Genomic DNA, 19,609 nt, shown 5'->3' with positions numbered 1-19,609 from the left:
ACCAGAGGAGGAGGTGATGCGTGCTGAAGAGGCCCCACCATATAATAAACTGTCCGAAAGTGAAAAGCAGTATGCCTTGTTTACTTATGGGTCCTGCCTTTTTGTGGGAAAGCATCGGAGATGGAAGGCAGCTGCATGGATTCCTCGACAACAAGTTGCAGAAACTTCTGAAGGAGAGGGTGAATCAAGTCAGTTTGCCGAGGTGAAAGCCATCCAGCTGGCCTTAGACATTGCTGAATGAGAAAAGTGGCCAGTACTTTATCTCTATACTGACTCTTGGATGGTGGCAAATGCCCTGTGGGGGTGGTTACAGCAGTGGAAGCAGAACAATTGGCAATGCAGAAGGAAACCCATCTGGGCTGCTGCACTGTGGCAAGATATCGCTGCCTGTGTGCAGAACCTGGTGGTGAAGGTATGCCATGTACCTGCTCATGTACCCAAGAGTCGGGCCACTGAGGAACACCAGAACAGCCAACAAGTTGATAAAGCTGCTAAGATTGAAGTGGCTCAGATGGACTTAGATTGGCAACATAAGTGTGAATTATTTTTGGCCCATTGGTCCCATGACACCTCAGGCCATCAGGGCAGAGATACAACATACAGATGGGCTCATGATCGAGGGGTGAATTTAAACAATGGCAGACTGCCATGTGCAGTGCCTCACTTGGATGTGTCTGCAGTCTCGGAAGCTTGACTACCCTACGTTCTCCTACAACTGGACCATGAGTTTGTTTGGAGGTTCTAGAAGGGGAGCACAGCTACCGTATACCCGTGACCGATGAACGGTACTGCCTATATTGGGGAAGGTTGTCCTCTTTGACCGAGCGTGCAGTTTTGGGAGGGAAGCACATGGAGCAGTGAGGGAGGAAGGGGACACCCGCCTAGCCAGCCAGATCAGCCGAATCAACCCTGGCGATCAGTGGGGTGACAGATGTTGCAGCCAGATTGCCCTCACGTCTGTACACATCTGCCCATGGTGGAGGGGTTGGAACTGGATGATCTTAAGGTCCTTTCCAACCCTAACCATTCTATGATTCTGTGATCAGAAGAGGTAAATTTGAGCATCCCTTCCTCCATGGCTAGGGTAGAATATTTGCACATAGAAATCTGTGCACTTGCTCATGCTTTTAGAAGTCAAGCATATTTCTTTCTTCTGAACATTTATCAAAGAAGTTTACTTCCCAAGAGTACAGCTAGTTTCTCTCCAGACATAAGTGTTTAGTGTCAGTCTACACAGGTCACTGACCTATGATGGCAACTCTGGAGTATTTTGTCTCTCTGTATTCAAAATCATGTGTTGCTGTTTATTTTTTCTGTTCCTCTTTTAGCGTGTGGAACATTCAGTGTGAAATCAGTGGAATCTGAGACCATAAGGCCTTTCATGCATGCACCTCAGTTCTTCAATGATAGGGTTTGCTATTCTTGATGGTCACTTCTGTCTACAGTCTGTCTGCTTGCAACACTGAAACATATGGAGTAGAGCATTGGAGAATGTGGATCTGTGGTGACCTGGTTGACTGCTCACTTGGAATCTGAACTTCAATATTTATCTTAATTTGGCTAATACCTTGCGAAGCCTGAATTTCAACCTAGGCTTTGGGAGTCAGACTTTAATGGTGATGTTTAATCACAAAGTAGCTTTGCTAAAACTTAGCTAAATAATTGATGCTCTAAAGGGGAAAAAAGTGAAGAATGCTAAATCTGCTTGTTATTGTTATGATGTTCCCTAATTTTGCCAAAATTGCATGAAAGCCACCAATTCACAACAGTATTTCTTTTTTCACAGAAAAGAAGCATAGAAGCTGGCAATGAAATTCAAAGTGCCAAGATTTCCCCCAAACAGCTTCTTCCTTTCATGCTTTTTGTCTATTTACTGTTACTCATAACCTAAAAATCCTTTTTGCATTATGCAGTTCAGATTTTTCCTGTTTATTTGAAACATTTTATAATGCATCTTTTTTTCTTCTCCCTCTCTCTGCTTGGAAAAAAAAATCAGCTGAAGAATTTATATCTTTTATTTTAGGTATATAAAGCTATATAAAGAGGTGTCTCAGTGATTCTAGGGAAGAGATTTGACTTGATACAAATCAAAAAGGTCTTTTTTTCATATTAGCATGCACGTTATCAAATGTTGGTAGGTAGAGTTTAACGACCTTAAAAACTAGTTCATATTTGAACAGTAAAATGTCCTTTCAGTAGGCCTGAAATTATTGCAAGGTTAAAATCCAAATGACTTGTTGAATATCCCTCTCCCTTAGTTTGAGCATCTGCAAGTAAAGAAAGTATTCCAAATATTCAAAGACTGAAACAAGGCGAGAGAAAAAAGCTTCAACTCTATGGATGATACAGAAAGTCTCTGCTGCCTTGGCTAGTGGATGGCTTAATTGTCCTGTGAATTCCTACAGATGCCCACTGATGTAGGCAAGTTTGGCAAATGGACTTTTAAGATACCCCAAGAAGAAAAGTGGTTTTCAATACCTTTATACCCGAAACTACACATTTCATAAACAAGGTCAAGTGTTCTTGCAGCTTTAGTTTTGCTTATGAGTAGCCTAATATAATAATGATTTCACGAAACATGATTTCTTCCTTATTTCAGGTTGCTAGTGTTGGAATCTACAGCTCCTTCAGGAGACATGTCCCACCCACACCACATTGCATCAATTGTTCCAAACCGGTATCCCCACTGGTTCACCCTAAGTCACATAGAATCCCAGCAGTGTGAGCTGGCATCGACCATGCTAACAGCGGCCAAAGGTACATTGCTGTCAGTTACATACTCAACTAAATGTATGCTTTTAATATTACATGTAATAAGCACAAGTTTGGGAATCCAAATCACAATCTGACAGGAGCTTGAAATGGGAACAACAAACTGAACTGACTTAAACCTGTCAATTTTCTAGCACAGTGGTTAAACTAGCTACATAGTAGCTTGAATTGACACTCATGGGACAGCTTTTTGTTCTGGCATATGATATAGATTGTGAAATCCAGGAGTAGAAAATTCACTTTTAAATTTCACAAATTGGGATGACTTTTGGCCATGTACCATCAGGCAGGCACTAGAGGAATTTGTGCTGTCTTGTATCTTTCGTTCATGCGATTTAATTATGGCAGGTTTATAAAAACTAAAATGTGTATAACTGAAACGTACTATTGCATAGCAATGGCTGGCTCAATTATAAGGTATTTCTGGATGTTTTGGGAGCTTGTTTCATTTTGGTGATTCTGTTCACACTTTGCAGGTGATGTTCGGAGGCTGGAAACAGTGTTAGAATCCATCCAGAAAAATATCCACTCCTCATCACACATCTTCAAACTTGCCCAGGATGCATTTAAAATAGCAACACTCATGGACAGCTTGCCAGATATCACCCTTCTGAAAGTTTCTCTGGAGTTGGGCCTTCAGGTATTTCCCTCATTCATTGTTACTGCAGTAGAAGACGGAAATTTTACCCCGTCTTGGTGGGTGCGGCTCTTTAAGTCACTTAGGAACATACCCTCTTTGGGCTTTGTCTGGAATTTTTAGGTTCTGCTTTCTGATGCAAAGCACAGTTGACTGGTAAACACAGAGCAAGGATCTGCACCTCTGTACCATTCAAGTGGAAGAGAGAGCTGGGAGCAGCTGTCTGCAGGGCACTCCTGTTCAGGGGTGAGAGGACTAATACAGTGGGTTTGGAAGTATATGTAGGAACGGCTAGAGAGCAAAATTATTCTGCTTGCCAGAAATGCACTTTTGCAGATCTTTTCCATGGCGTTGAGGGGCTTCTTATCATTCCTCCCATCCTTTCCTCTTTTCCTTCAAATGAGATTTGGTAGGTGCTTGTTGAATTCCTGGAGAAAGCCAAGGTCAACCATAATGACCTGTTTCTAAGGCAGACTGTGCTACCAGCAGCCCTTTCACTTCCTTCATAAAATCCTGCACTCCACAAGCTGCAGGATGATCATCTGTATCAGACTCAGCTTGACATGTACAAGAACCTCAGATCAGACTTCACAAGCTACAAAGAGAAAGCTAATTTTTTTTTTATATCTGGAGTAATATTGCCTTACACTGATGAATCTTGTAGTTTACACAGTTCATTTCAACAAAAATAAATCTCTCTATCCCTCTTCAGGGAGTTCTTAAAAACAATAAAAAACCCCAAACAAGCAAAAAATGCAAAGAACAGAAAACCATTTATTACTTTGCTTCAGTAAACAAAGTTCCAAACACTTCCGGGGAAAGGATATTATTCCAGTTGCTTCTCATGCCAAAGAAAGGTACTATTTGCCTATTCTAGACTTTTAGATGTCTTTAATCAGAAAGCTGACATTGTTTGCTATGTTAGCCTTTCTTATTCCCATGGTTGCTGTGGAAATCTGCTTCTCTTATGGGTAATGAGATCATCTGTTCCTCTAGAATAAGAAATTCTTATTAAAAAAAAAAAAAAATCATCAGGACAAAGTCAAGGTTATTCTCTGTATTCTCTGTGAAAGAGAGCTTAGCTTTCAGATAAGCTATGTAATTCCCAGGGGCTTCTTGTCATTTTCAGACTTACTAACCTGTTGAGAAGCTCTCTTCAATTGATAGCACAGATTTTGGATATAATTTGAACAGATCTGGAACTCCCTTTTAGGAAGAGGTGGCTCAAGAACATATTGAGCAGAAGTGAAAAGTATAAATTAACTTCAGCTTCTCTGTGGTCAAGACATCAATATATGCTTTATTTTAAATCCTTGGGGTTTTTTTTATCTTCAGTAAAGGGTTCCTCTCTTAGTGCTCTCAGCTTGCCAGTTTAATCAAATGAAAGGTACCTAATTCCAGAACAGTTCAGGAAACTTTTTCAGGTCAAAAACTCTTACAAAAGCTCTTACAAATTTTGCTGACTCCAAGCTGTTTTCTGAGTGCATTTTATGAATTAATATGTAATGATCATCACTGAAAGCTCTGACTGTGACCTATTATGCTCTTTGTTTAATTGCTACAAATAGTAATACCACAGTATGATCAATGATATTGTAAGGGGAAAACTATTTGCTTTCTTCATCTAGATGTCTGTGGAGTCTGTCCAGTCAGCTTAAACAAGCTTTCCATGAAACTTCCATGCAGTGTTCATTTTACTGCATAAACATATTTGTCCACATTTTAAGAAACAACATAGACAACAATAATAGCAAATGATGTGAAATACAGGCACTGTAATCAGAATGTATAGTCCTTTTTTCTATGACGGTTTTATGGTGGAACTTCTTTGCAAGGTGTCGTGGTTTAAACCCAACCACAAACCTCGTCCATTCACTCCCCCCACTTCTTGCCCTCCCCCTGCTCCTGGAGGGACGGAGAGGAGAATCGAAAAGAATGCAACTCCCACGGGTTGAGATAAGAACAGTTTAGTAACTAAGGTATAACACAAATCACTGCTGCTACCACCAATGATAATAATGATACAGGAAATAACAAGAGGAAAGAATACAACACCTCAACACCAGCCAACCAATAACTCGCCCCACTCCCCCCAGCCGAGCACCGACCGATACCTCCTCCAACCCTGTCGACCCAACCCTTCCGGGTCACTCCAAGTTACATCCTGGGCATGACGTGCTGTGGTATGGAATACCTCTTTGGCTAGTTTGGGTCAGGTGTCCTGTCTCTACTTCCTCCCAGCCTCCCCTCCTCCCTGGCAGAGCATGAGGCTCAGAAAGTCCTTGGCCAGACCAAACATTCGAGCAGCAACTGAAAACATCGGCGTTATCACCACTGTTCCAAGGCCAAAAGATCAAAACACAGCACTGTACTAGCTCCTAAGAAGGAGAAGAATGACTGCTGCTGCTCAACCCAGGACACAAGACTTGTTCTTCAGAGAGCAAAATCATCTCTACAACTTACTAATAATATCTGGATATATCTAGAAGTGTGTATATATAACATCTCAGAATAAGCAGCCAGTTAAATCACAGTACACTCTAACTCCTCTTTGTATTGTTGAAGTCAATGAAAAAAATGCAGATGGGGGAAAAATTAGATGGGTTAGTTTGCTCAACAAGAGTTAACACATTTTGTGGTGGGCTGACCCTGGCTGGATGCCACTCCATCACTCCCCTCCTCAACTGGACGGGGAAGAGAAAATATAATGAAAGCCTCGTGGGTCAAGATAAGGATGGGTAGAGATCACTCACCAATTGCCATCACTGGCAAACCAGACTTGACTTGAGGAAATTAATTTATTACCAACCAAATCAGAGTAGGGTAACGAGAAATAAAACCAAATCTTAAAACACCTTCCCTCCACCCATCCCTTCTTCCTGAACTTAGCTTTACTTCCAACTTCTCTACCTCCTTCCCCCAAGTGGTGCAGGGGGACAGGGAATGGGGGTTGTGGTCAAGTTCATCACACATTGTTTCTGCCACTTCTTCCTCCTCAGGGACAGACTCCTCACATTCTTCCCCTGGTCCAGTGTGGGGTCCCTCCCACAGGAGACAGTCCTCCATGAACTTCTCCAATGTGGGTCCTCCCGTGAGCTACAGTTCTCCACAAACTGCTCCAGCATGGGTCCTTTCCATGGGGAAATCTTTCAGGGACACACTGCTCCAGCATGAGTCCCCCATGGCAACACAAGTCCTGCCACCAAATCTGCTCCAGAGGGCTCCTCTCACTCCACAGGTTCAGTGGTCTTGCCAGGAGCCTGCTCCAGTCCAGGCTTTTCACAGGGTCACAGCCTCCTTCAGACAGCCACCTGCTCCAGCATGGGATCCTCCACAGGCTGCAGATAGATGCCTGGTCCACTGTTAACCTCCATGGGCTGCAGGGGGACAGACTGCCTCATCATGGGCTGCAGGGGAATCTCTTTTCCAGCACCTGGAGCACCTCTTCTCCCTCCTTCTTCATTGACCTTGGTGTCTACAGAGTTGTTTCTCTCACATATTCTCACTAATCTCTCTGGCTACAATTGCTCCTGTGCAATAGTGTTTTCCCCTTCTTAAATATGTTATCACAGATGTGCTGACACCATCACTAACAGACCTGGCCTTGGCCAGTGGCAGATCTGTGTTAGAGCCAGCTAGTATTTGCTCTATTGGATGCAGGGGAAGCTTCTAGCAGCTTCTCACAGAAGCCATCCCAGTAGCCCCCCACTACCAAAACCTTGCCACGAAAACCCAATACACACTTTAAAGACTAAATACATAGAGGGAGGAGACACAATATATTTTAGTTTGGATAATTGGTTATTGGTTGGGCTTTTTTGTAGTGTATTTTTTTTTTTTGGGGGGGGGGGGGTTGTTCCTCTCCCTGAATAAAACAGAGTTTCTCCTCTGGCCTTGAAGGACCTGTAGTTGGAATTACTCTGTATGCTTTTCTAAGGTAGTTGAGCACTATTTATCAAGTCTTTTGACATATCAACTAAAAAGAAGTAACAGAGTGGAGAGGGCAAGAGGCTGCCTTTTTGAACCTCACTGTATTTGAGTAACTTGAATCCCTAATTGCTGGCATATTGCCTTCATTTTGCAATAGGATTAATTTGTATTTTATTTGTGTTGTTTTAATAGGTGATGCGGATGACGCTGTCAACACTGAATTGGCGACGGCGGGAAATGGTGAGGTGGTTAGTAACATGTGCAACAGAAATAGGTATGTTTTGAGATGCTTCTCAAGGGCTCCTGCTTTTTTGTCAGCTAATCTTAGAGGGCTTGATCTTGTTTGTCAGGACCCAGGCTCTGCAAATGTCTTCCACTTCCTATTCATCTATAAAATTCCTTTTGTTAGAAGACATTAATTATGGCAATGATGAGTGGGCTTTTTGAGCATGTGATAGAATAAGCACAAGCCAAGTGTGACAATAGTTGAGTAATGCAGTGTGACTTCTTTCCCCTGCAATGTAGGGGCATGCATAACCTCATGAGAAATACCCCAGATTTCTCCTTGTCCCCTCCACACTGGGTTTGGGTTTGAGGCTACAGCAGAGAAAAGGCTCACGGTTATGGGCTGTTACACCATTCTACAACTTTGCTTGCACTGAAATGTGAGGCTCCAAAAATCTGGTGAGCACGCTGTCTATCTGGTCAACTGTGGGGAAGAGGAACCAGGAAATAGGTGAATGAAATGCTGAGGATGTCTCTGTGTGGCAGACCATCTCATGAAGGGGCAATCGTTGCTTGCTGTTTGTTTTCTCAGTTTTGTTTTTTTAAAGCCCTGGGTAAATCCAAGCTTAGAGTGCAGTGCATCTTTGTTATGTGGCTATGACATAGTGGCCTGCCTCTCATCTGCACTGGAAAGCAAACCAAATATTAATGCACCCATCCATGTAAGGTGAATATAAGGTGGGAGCAGAACTAGCCTCATACTTAGAGGACCGTAGTGGGAGAATAGTGCACTCAGCGGGACATTATGTTAATTTTGGGGTTTTGCTTTTGAATCAAGAAAATGTAACTCCCACAGGGTTAGATAAGAACAGTCCAGTAACTAAGGTATAACACAAACCACTACTGCTGCCACCAATAATAATAATGATAAGGGAAATAACAAGGGAAGAGAATACAACTGCTTGCCACCTGCTGACCGATACCCAGCCCGACCTGAGCAGCAATCTGGGCCTTCTGCGTAACTCCCCCCAGTTTATATACTGTGTTATGTGGTATGGAATACCCCTTTGGTTAGTTTGGGTCAGGTGTCCTGTCTCTGCTTCCTCCCAGCTTCCCCTCCTCCCTAACTATTCTATGATTCTATGATTATTTAGATGAAGATCTGGTATTTTCTGACTATGCTGAAATTTTGCACAAGTGAAATGGTACACAGGAAAACATCAGAGTCCTATGGAGAAAAGGACCTCTGGGTGTGATTTAGGTGGGCTCACAGATATGTGTAAACTGCCTCTATCAATAATAAGACACTCTAGTTGGCTATAAGACTCAATTCATGGAACCCATTAGTCACTGTTTCCCCCTTCTTCCCCACCACCACACACATGTGCCAGGAATAAAGTGATACTAAGGAAAATATCTATTTCAGGTAATATCCAGTAGTGAATATTGCTCAGAGTATTTCCATTATAAGGAAATTCAGGTGCATATGAATTTGATACAAGATGTATCTGAAAAGCCTGTTGGGAGGGAGTGGGGTTTAGGATTTGTGTGTGTGTGCTTAGTATTAAATTCTATGGTGTTCTATTAAATGAGACATTTAATATGCTTTCATATTCTTTTGTGCATGCACTCACTATATCTTGAGATGAACACTGAGAAAGGAAGTGTGAAGGCTGCTTTTGAGTCATGTGATGAGACCAAATAAACCAGAACTTGTTATCCAAAATGTCTTAGATAAACAGCTCAGTTGTCATACCAGGAGATTAAAGCTTATCTTGCAGGCTTTTTAGTTATTATCTGCATTACAGTGATTGCTATAGAGTTTGCACAGTAGCCTTTGTTTTAATGTCCTTTTCCAACCATGTTATCTGGTTTAGCCCTTCTTGCTTGAAGCACATCTCCTTGGATGTACAAGCAACCTGTTAGACTTTGAAAATGTAATCTTTTGCTGAACCCTAACCATCCTATGATTCTATGATTCTGTGATTCTATGATTCTATTATCTGTATCTACTAGGTTTTATCAGTTGTGGCTGATTCTTTCTTTCTCCCCAGGTATTTATGCACTGGATAGTATCATGCAAAACTGGTTTACACTTTTCACTCCAACAGAAGCTACTAGTATTGTTGCTACAACAGTGATGTCCAACAGCACCATTGTCCGTTTGCATCTGGACTGCCATCAGCAGGAGAAGCTGGCCAGCAGTGCTAGGACGCTTGCTCTACAGTGTGCTATGAAGGATCCTCAAAACTGTGCCCTATCTGCACTGACCTTATGTGAAAAGGATCACATAGCTTTTGAGACCGCTTACCAAATTGTTCTAGATGCTGCTACAACCAGCATGAGTTACTCTCAGCTTTTTACTATAGCACGATACATGGAGCACCGTGGTTACCCCATGCGGGCATACAAGCTGGCCACTTTGGCTATAACGCATCTCAACCTGAGTTACAATCAGGACACACACCCTGCCATTAATGACGTTCTGTGGGCATGTGCACTCAGCCACTCCCTTGGGAAAAATGAGCTAGCAGCTATAATACCTCTGGTGGTCAGAAGTGTCAAATGTGCAACCGTACTGTCAGATATTTTGCGTAGGTGTACTTTGACCACTCCTGGCATGGTGGGACTTCATGGAAGGAGGAACTCTGGTAAGATCATGTCATTGGACAAAGCCCCTTTAAGACAACTCCTGGATGCCACAATCGGAGCCTACATTAATACAACACATTCACGTCTCACTCACATCAGCCCGCGACACTATAGTGAGTTTATAGAGTTCCTCAGCAAGGCCCGAGAGACCTTCTTAATGGCTCATGATGGACACATCCAGTTTACACAGTTTATTGACAACCTAAAACAAATCTACAAAGGCAAAAAGAAACTGATGATGTTGGTTCGTGAGCGGTTTGGTTGATGAAAATGTGGAGGGGGGAAGGGGGGATTTGTTTTTACTTGAGCTTTGAGCCTGCCTTTGTATCCTTTTGAACTTAAAGGAACAGAGCCACACTGGTATTATATGTCTGTCATTATACTGAGTTTGCAAACTGAACTGTCATGTTGTAAAAGTCTGTGTTTATTTTTTCCCTTTTTTCTGTTTTGTGTGAGAGAGAGGTTAAAAAAGGTTTGGTTTACACTGAGTATATGTTGTCAAGTGGCAAAAGCCCACATTGCTCTCCTTTTTCTACATGTTCAGAGCCTCAAAAAAAAACCCATATATTGCAATGGCTTTAAAAACCAAACCAAAGCAAACCAAACACCTCCATCTCGTGATAAGTACCTCGAATGGATTCAGCTTTACTCCCTTGTAACTCATCCTTACATTTCAGCATATTTAAACAAACCAACAAGTGAAATACAGTTAAGAGGCTGACCACATGGCTTTGCAGTTCATCCAGAAGCATAGCACACAATGCTTGTGCATGTGGAAACTTAGCGACTGTCAACATACATTCTCAGGGATTTATAAAAAAAAAAATTAAAAAGAATGAGAGCATTTATTGTAGTGTATATATATTCTAGTATATGTCTGAATATTGAAAAAATATAACATTAATTTATAAAACCAAGAAAATCTATGTAATACAAAATACTTGAACCTGCAGTACCTTGGTTTTAAACAAAAAAGAAAACCTATCTGAAGGTCTAAAGTGCGCCTTGCTTCTCAGGTGGTGAACTATATGCTGGGCATCTATGCAGAACCACCTTTTGGTTTGCATGGGGGAAATTTTATATAAATATATATATACACATCCCATGTATACATATATATGTATACACAAATTCTTGCTACAGGCACTGTACTAAAGAGGGACAACAAAAAGTACACAGCCAGAGCAGCAATCCTTAGCTGCTACAGTATGCTAGAATCGGATTTTGTGCCACCTAGCCTAGGAAACTTAGAGAAATATCCTTTTTGACACAAAACGCAAAATGATTTTCATGATATGTTAAGCCTTTGCAGTGAGCTAATAATAAGCTAATCTTTGTGCACAAATATATATAAATATTCTGCATAGGTATTTTGACTTTGTGCAGGACAAAGTTGTGTAAGTATAACTGTTCTAGTTTTCCATTTGTCTTTTTTTAATATATTTTATTTTCTCTAGAATTGCTCAAACAAAAGCAGCCTTCTATCTTGCCTTTTCTTAATGCTTTAAAATAACCAAACTGGAGATCTAACTACCAAACCATTCATTATATTATTAAATAACAACTTTGGTTACAGTATAGTGTCTTTACTTTAGCTGATGGTTCTGTATCCTTGTATTTTTTTAAAGCAGTTTTTATGTTTTGATGCAAAAGTTGTCCAGTGTCTCTTGTTCCCTTCATTAGAGAACATGCTAGAGGTATGTTTGCAGGTTTTTTTGTTTGGGAAAACTATTTCATGCTCTCCATTTTATTTATTATTATAGGTAAAAAGGTTGTACTTCATCACCCATGTAAACATGCTCATCAAGTTGAAAGTAATTAAGATTTGATACACTGATATTAATTTATTTAACTAAATCACTGTTTTATATACTTGTTAATGATCAACAATTTCTTGTTTTGATTAAAATTAGTTTTCTGAAAGTTGATTCTATCTCCTTTATGTTGTCTGTCGAATTATGTATGGATAGTTCATAGATCTTAAATGCCCAGCTTGCAACTTTGGTGCATTATGATGATAAGCAATATGACCACCAAGACCAGGAAAGAAATCTTTTATTCCTCAAAAATCTTCTGAGGAATGGTAGTGTTCACAATTTCAACAGCTCCTTTGCTGGTGGAAGAAGACTTGGTGCGTCAGAGGGACTAAACGCTGCCTGTGATTGCAGATGTGTGGTCTATACAATGAACTGTAAGACATGACATATTGCCCTGGTGGAAGAGTGAGTGGGGGCATGTTCCTACTCAGTGGATTATTTGGGTGACTATGAGAGTTGAAATGTGATGCAAATATATACAAGGATAGTTCTTGCTCTTCTTTGGCTTTTGTAAAACATTTTGTGTATTCTGAACTATGCAGCTCACTCCACTCTGCATGGAGTTCTGCTCACCAGCTGACTGCCAACATTTCTGCTTTTCTGGAGCCTTTGCTCTGTAAGATTTGTGACTGATAATATGTGCGATCAGTGCTTTGAATGACCAGTCAGCAGTTATTGTAGTACAGATGAAATTCTGGAGGATGGGTTATTTAGTTTGGTTGGTTGGTTGGGGTTTTTTTTGGGGGGAGGGGGGTGTGCGGGGGGTGGGAGGGGGGTGTGCTGGTGGATTTTTTGTTTGGTTTGGAGGGTATTTTTAATATAAAAAGTAACATTGGCTTCCTAGTATTAAGTATAAAAGATACTGAGTATTTTGCATTAATAAATTCATGTTCTATAGAAAACCCATATTCTGTCATTTCCTTTGCAAAGTTTCATGCTGCAAGCTTTCAAAGGTCTGTGAAAGTCACTTTTCAATAATGCTTTAGTGTTCTGTCAAATTAGTTTGAGCTAGTTTTCTTTCAGGTTTGTCTAGAAGTAATAAAGTTTTTATATAAGTGGGTATAAGTAACATTAAGTGCAGCAAAACTAGACTATAATCTAAATTTGTAGTTCCATAGAATGGATTTGCACTAGAAGTAAATTTATTTCACTGAGACACCTTCAATTTGATTAAAACACAGATTTTTACTGAAAAGTCATCCAGCCTTCTATTTCTGATTCATCTACTTTTAATGAAGGATATAATTTGGAAAAATCATAATATAGCTGATACCTTTACAGAATTGGGAAGTATGATACCCTCAAGTATTCTCTTGCTCTGCAGTTCCAGCTAAGGATAAAATTGTTCATAAATAAATATTTTCCCATCTTTTAAAGTGCTTCTCCCCTTGAAAGTATACTTTTTTGCAAGGGTAACTGGGGAAGGAAGGGGCACAAACCATGAATTGTTATGTCCAACCCTTGCCTCGTGATGATGCAAGAGATAGCAAAGATTTATGGGTATTTTAGCATGTTACAAACTACACTGAATATGTATATTAAATTGCATCAGCTGCTGTATTTGCAGACATCTGCAAGGTCACAGGATCAATTAATGTCTATTAACATGTACTGGATATTAGAGGGGCTGTGTGCAGCTGGATCCAATCCCAGTCTCAGACTTGGCTAACAGTTTATGGGTAAGGATTGTGTAATGCCTGCACCTTCTTGTCCAAATTTGTCCCGCACGCCAATACTGACACATTACAGTGGGGTTTCCTTGAACCCTTTTGTCATGGTTAAAGCCCAGCTGGTAATTCAGCCACGCAGCCCACTCGCTCACTCCCCCCCCTTCCTCCCCCCTGCTCCCAGAGGGATGGGGAGGAGAATCGAAAGAAAGTAACTCCCACAGGTTGAGATAAGAACAGTCCAGTAACTAAGGTATAACATAAACCACTACTGCTACCACCAGTAATAATTGATTGATGGCTTGGCTTTGCGAGTGAAGATTTGGGAAAGGGTTTACCCACGCCTGCTACAAGCATGATGACTAAGGGCAGTGTGGGATAGGCAAATTTGGTTGGAAAAAAGGCTGCTTAGGCATTCAGGATGTTTCCGAAAAGGACTGTCATCTCCTGGAACAATCTTGTGCGACCAGTGTCCTGAAGTGCCTGTTGCTACAGGGCTTTGCAAGTGTGAGTAAACCCTTCCAGCCTGCGCAATGGATTTTTTAGGTGCAGCAGAGAGTGCACAGAACTGGCCCCACCCTTTACACCTCAAGTTTATCTGCCAGGGCCTAGCTAGCTAGGACAGTGACAGCAAAGTCCTTAGGTTGTAGGTTTTTGTAAGTGTCATTCTCTTAGATGGATGCTGGGGAGGGACTCTTCATCAGGGACTGTAGTGACAGGACAAGGGGTAACGGGTTAAAACTTAAGCAGGGGAAGTTTAGATTGGATATAAAGAGGAAATTCTTTCCTGTTAGGGTGGTGAGGCACTGGAATCGGTTGCCCAGGGAGGCTGTGAGTGCTCCATCCCTGGCAGTGTTCAAGGCCAGGTTGGATGAAGTCTTGGGTGGGATGGTTTAGTGTTAGGTGTCCCTGCCCATGGCAGGGGGTTGGAACTAGATGATCTTGAGGTCCTTTCCAACCCTAACTATTCTATGATTCTATGGAAGACCAAACACGGATAGATGAGCTCCATCTGCCCGGGTTTGAAGTTAGGAGTTTTCCTTCTATGGGATGGATTGTCTTCACTAACAAAGATTTGGGAAGGGCTTTACCCACACATTCTGAGCAGGATCAGTAATAATAATGATAAGGGAAATAACAAGGGAAGAGAATACAACCGCTCACCACCTGCTGACCGATACCCAGCCCGACAGAGCAGTGATCTAGCCCTTCTGGGTAACTGCCCCCAGTTTTACATCCTGGGCATGATGTGCTGTGGTACAGAATACCCCTTTGGGTCAGGTGTCCTGTCTCTGCTTCCTCCCGGCTTCCCCTCCTCCCTGGCAGAGCATGAGACTCAGAAAGTCCTTGGTTAGACTAAGCACTGCTAAGCAGCAACTAAAAACATCGGTGTTATCAGCGCTGCTCCCAGGCTGAAAGTCAAAAACACAGCACTGCGCCAGCTACTAAGGAGAAAAATGACTGCTACTGCTGAACCCAGGACACCATTATATTTGACCAGCCTGCCAGTTTCCAGCAAGAGACTGCCTTGTGCCTGACCAGTCTGTTTGCATCCTGTTACTAGACAGCTCATCGAACAGAAGGGTGGTTTGTCTAATCTATTCAGGGACCTTCACCAACATTGTCACTGAGTCAAATCTCTTATTTCGATCATTCAAGTCTCTGGAGACTTACACAGAACAAACTTCAGTTGAAGTCCTTAATTATACAAAATACAAGTTTGTGACAGGATAAGGTTCAGAGATTGATGGTGATAGGGACTCTCTGCAAAAACAAGCTTGAAGTGATACACAACCAGACTATAATCACTAATAACAGCTAGAGTGAGTTATTTAGAGGGCGGTGTTCCTGCCCATGGCAGGGGGGTTGGAACTAGATGATCTTAAGGTCCTTTGCAACCCTAACTATTCTATGATTTTATGATTTATTGAGTGTGCATAAGATAAAGTTCTTACCCAATAGGCGTCCTTATGAGGGAGAAGACAGGTTCAGCTTGTCAACTGATCCCAGAAGTTACAATGGAGTCTTCCCTATCTCCTCCCATCTCATCCACTTTTATACTTTACTTTCATGTGGAACTTGAGTGACTAGCCATACATTCTTTTATTATTTATTGGTGTAAAATTCACTCTCTTTTCTCTTAAAGCTATAGCAAATAAAATATAGAGCTCATGCTCAGTGAGGAGTCATCGTACCTTGGAGGTGGGTAACTTTGGGACGGAGGTGTGCGTTAGTATTACAATGAGATTATAATGAGCCAGGTTCACCTAAGGGAAGTGATTTTGTCATAGCTGCTAGCTCAGCAACGGACATCTTCTCTTATGTTTTCCATTTGACATCTGCTACGTGGCTTATCAGCTGTATGGTACCATCAAGTTCCCAATCCTGCAGGCAGTACAACAGATCCTGGCCGCAGTGTCTCCACTCTGCGCTACCTTCCATTTCTCCTCTAAGATGGCACGTTGCGTTGCCCAAAGAACCATGCCATTCTGTGCATGCCGACCATCCTGGAAGTGGCAACTGTATTTTACCCTAAAAAGGTTTCTATAATACTACAAATCCTGTTAGACCCCAGTTTTCTCTAATTCATCCCCCCACCAAGTGATTTTCCCACAACATCTCTGGCCAATTTCAATCCAAGCTGAGCTTTTGCTTTTCTAACTGCATCTCTGTGCACCCTGGCAATGCTCTTATAGCTCTCAACAGTTATTTGTCTGCTTTTCCATCTCTTGTATGCTTCTCTTGATTTTGAGCAGACTCAGAAACTCACAGTTAAGCCAAGGGATTCTCTTGCTCTGCCTACTTCCTTTCCCTTTAAAGGGGATGAATTGCTTTTGTGCTTCCAGGAGAGCATTCTTGAAAAACTCCCAGCACTCATTAGTGTTGCCTTTGGGGGCATGGCGACCTATCTCAGGAACCGTACAGCGACCAACCCCAGGCCGCTAGGTCCATCTGCTCACAGACACCAATGTGGTGGACGGCAAATGGCGTTTACTGATAGGTGACACAGCATTATATACCCTGAATTTACAACGTCGCTTCCGTCTACTTACATCAAAAAACAAATGTTATTGGCTCTAGGGAGAGGGGCCTTATCTTCTTATCTTTCCGTACAACACGACATCTTCTGACCGCCGAACCCTAACTACCACATTTCCCCCCTCCCTATGCTCAACTAAATAAGCCAAAATATAAAAGCATAAAAGCATGCACCATAATCTCATAATAACAATAAAATTAATTAAAATCTAATAAGTTCTAGAGGAGGTATACCATTATCTACTTATCTTAAGGTATGTATCACAGACAAACTTAAATATAAAACATAAGGCACATAGAGCAAAAAGTACCCTGAGGGTAACTAGAATCAGTGAGGTATAATTGAAGATGGCGAAAAAAGACTTCAAATAAGAACGTTTTTAAAGCAGTTGTCGGCGTTCTAACAACATAATGTTGACTTGTTCTAACCGGCTCTTGACAAACGACATAAGCTTGTTCAGGACACAGGGTCCAAAGATCAGTGCCATCACGATCATTGCAATAGGCCCACCAGGGCAGATATCAGGGTGTTCAACCATGGTGAATGGTTGAACCATGTTTCATACCACCCTTATTGGACTTCTCCATCCCTTTTTCTTTTTTCTAGACCATCTCTAAGTTTGGTCATAGTATCTCTGATGACTCCAGTGTGATCTGCATATCCTTCTCTGGATTCTGTCGAGATGTCGTTCTTTCTTGCCAACGGAGAATACAGGTTACAGGGGCGGCCGATGACAAGATCCTGCGGATAAAAACTCGCAATTTTCGTTAGTTTTATTTTGAAGGTCTGGTTTGATGGACTTAAGCGGACACCACTTAACTCTACCATCCTTTTTAACTGCAGCATAACCTCGCCCTGTCAAAGATCATTCTACAAGTTTGTTTTATATCGAACGGGAGCATATCATCTCCCCCAAAAACACCATCTATGAGGGTGGAGACCATGGCAGAATTAAGTCCTTTATCCGCAACTGCCTTAACAATCGCTTGTATATCCTTCGGGTTTATTGGCAAGTGGACCCTCTGTCCCCTATCTGTCACCCGAACCGGGAACGCTAATTTGGCTAATGGGGTCCAGTCGGTGCAAGCAATCTTTATTTTCCTCCAATCCGTGAGGGGGATTTCCCCCCCTTTGTCCGTCTTCGTTTCCTCCGCCTCTAAGCTTGGATCGGTTGTGAACCACTCGTCCCAGCTGGTATCTGATTCAGAGTCAGAGCTCGACTGACTGGTTACTTCCGGTTTTTTTGTCGGGCTCCGGCCCCGCCCGCTTTCCTTGCGGGCGGGCCGTTCCCTCCCTCTTGGTTCGCCCCGCCCTCTACCCGGCGGGGTGTTTGCTCTGCAGGGACATTGCTTCAAGTGGCCGCTCCGATTGGCTTTCTGCCCTTCACTCACACTCTCCTCCTTTTTCCGGATGCCCCCACCAGTTCTCTTCTTCCCATTCTCCTCCCCTTCCCGTCTGCATGCGCATGGTAATGCTAGCGCTTCCTCCTTTTTCCCGCCACGGGCATCTTCGCCCCGCCCTCTACCTTTCTGCTCGGCGCCATCTTGGGGCGCATATGGCGGCGGTCTAGCCCAGACGGCCCCAGACTCCGCTTTCTCCGCGGCGCCCCCGGCCTCCTCGGCCAGCCAGCCCCAAAAAGATTTATCTTGTTACTGTCCCTCCGTTAGCATATCGGGACCCATATAGGGATCCGATCGAGGGGACAGGTCGCCCTTGTGAGGGATATGGGTGTGATTCGTGTCAGTAACTTAGAAAACTATTGAATTAATTTTTGCATTAAACTATATGTACGAAACTATGAATTAGGGTATTGTTTATTAAGATTTATGTTAAGCCCAATGTAAAGGTTAGGCAATAAAAGGTATGAAATTGCTTACTCAAACAGTCACCGGACACAGCTTGTGCAAGATAAGATAACCATAGACTAACAGTCGCCAACCGCAATCGCTTATCGCTTATGCAAACATAGCAGATGTTGCCTAAAGACAGCTGTAAGATGTTCCAGGAACTGGCGGAAATAAGACAAGCAACTCCGTATAAGGACATATGGGTAAAAGGTCAACTATGGGACAAAGGAGGAAGACTTCTTACTTCAGCCTCAACGACCACCAGGAGGCAGAAGTCGACCCCCTAGCAACAGCTGAAGCATGCGCAAAGTACCTCCACTACGTCATGAACACGGAAGTAAAGAAGTATAAAAAGGGCTGTTTGAACTGCTCAGCACGGCAGTTGGCGGAGCGCAGACTCCCCTGTCGTCCAGCGCTGTCTTTGCTCATATTCTACTTGCTATAATTAATAAAATTTTAATTGGATTATGATCCGTTGTGGTCTCAATTTATAACACTATATTAACAGAGATAAACTTTAAACTAACCAACTAATACATGCTTACGCAAGATTGTAACCACAAGCACGTTATGTCCAAACAAGAACATATAGATATGCTAAAACTAAGCCTTATGCTAACCGCAGATATCCGGTAATGTAAACAAGGCTTGTGCAAGCTTAGCACTTATTGTATAAAGGTCACAGAACAGGAAGACTCGAGACCTTCGATTCAGCAATCTTCAAGGAGGCAGATCAAGACCCCCTAGCAACAGACTGGCGCAGACTCAGACTATACCATGAAAAAGACTCGTATACAGGATGTGAAAGGACACGTATACCGGATACAAAAGAATATAAAAGGACAGAATCTTTGAGAAGATTCGTGCGTCGTTGGTGGAGCGGAGACTCCCCGGCGCACCCAGCGCTGCTTGTTTATTGCCTCTCAATACTAATCAATTGTAAATAAAATTAATCAGACAAATTCACGCCTGTGGCGAATTTTTATAACACCCTTGTTATAAATTGAGACCACAACGGATCA

The 19,609-nt window shown here is 42.3% G+C and overlaps 1 protein-coding gene across 5 annotated transcripts in view; it reads left to right on the top strand.

Annotated features, from left to right (window-relative positions):
- The window catches only part of LOC136004468 (zinc finger SWIM domain-containing protein 6-like), a 176,896-nt gene extending 164,752 nt beyond the window's left edge, over window positions 1–12,144 (top strand). For all 5 annotated transcript variants that reach the window (XM_065660961.1, XM_065660958.1, XM_065660960.1 and 2 more), the window contains 4 exons: window positions 2,600–2,757; window positions 3,249–3,412; window positions 7,532–7,613; window positions 9,619–12,144. In XM_065660961.1, coding sequence (XP_065517033.1) covers window positions 2,600–2,757; window positions 3,249–3,412; window positions 7,532–7,613; window positions 9,619–10,481 — 1,267 coding nt within the window. In that variant the 3' untranslated portion in view covers window positions 10,482–12,144. The remainder of the gene's footprint in view (window positions 1–2,599; window positions 2,758–3,248; window positions 3,413–7,531; window positions 7,614–9,618) is intronic.
- The last annotated feature ends 7,465 nt before the right edge of the window (window positions 12,145–19,609 follow it).

This window comes from Lathamus discolor, chromosome W, assembly GCF_037157495.1.
Source record: "Lathamus discolor isolate bLatDis1 chromosome W, bLatDis1.hap1, whole genome shotgun sequence".
Taxonomy (NCBI): domain Eukaryota; kingdom Metazoa; phylum Chordata; class Aves; order Psittaciformes; family Psittacidae; genus Lathamus; species Lathamus discolor.
The sequence above is the reverse complement of the archived record's forward strand: the minus strand, read 5'-3'. Positions and strand labels throughout refer to the sequence as shown.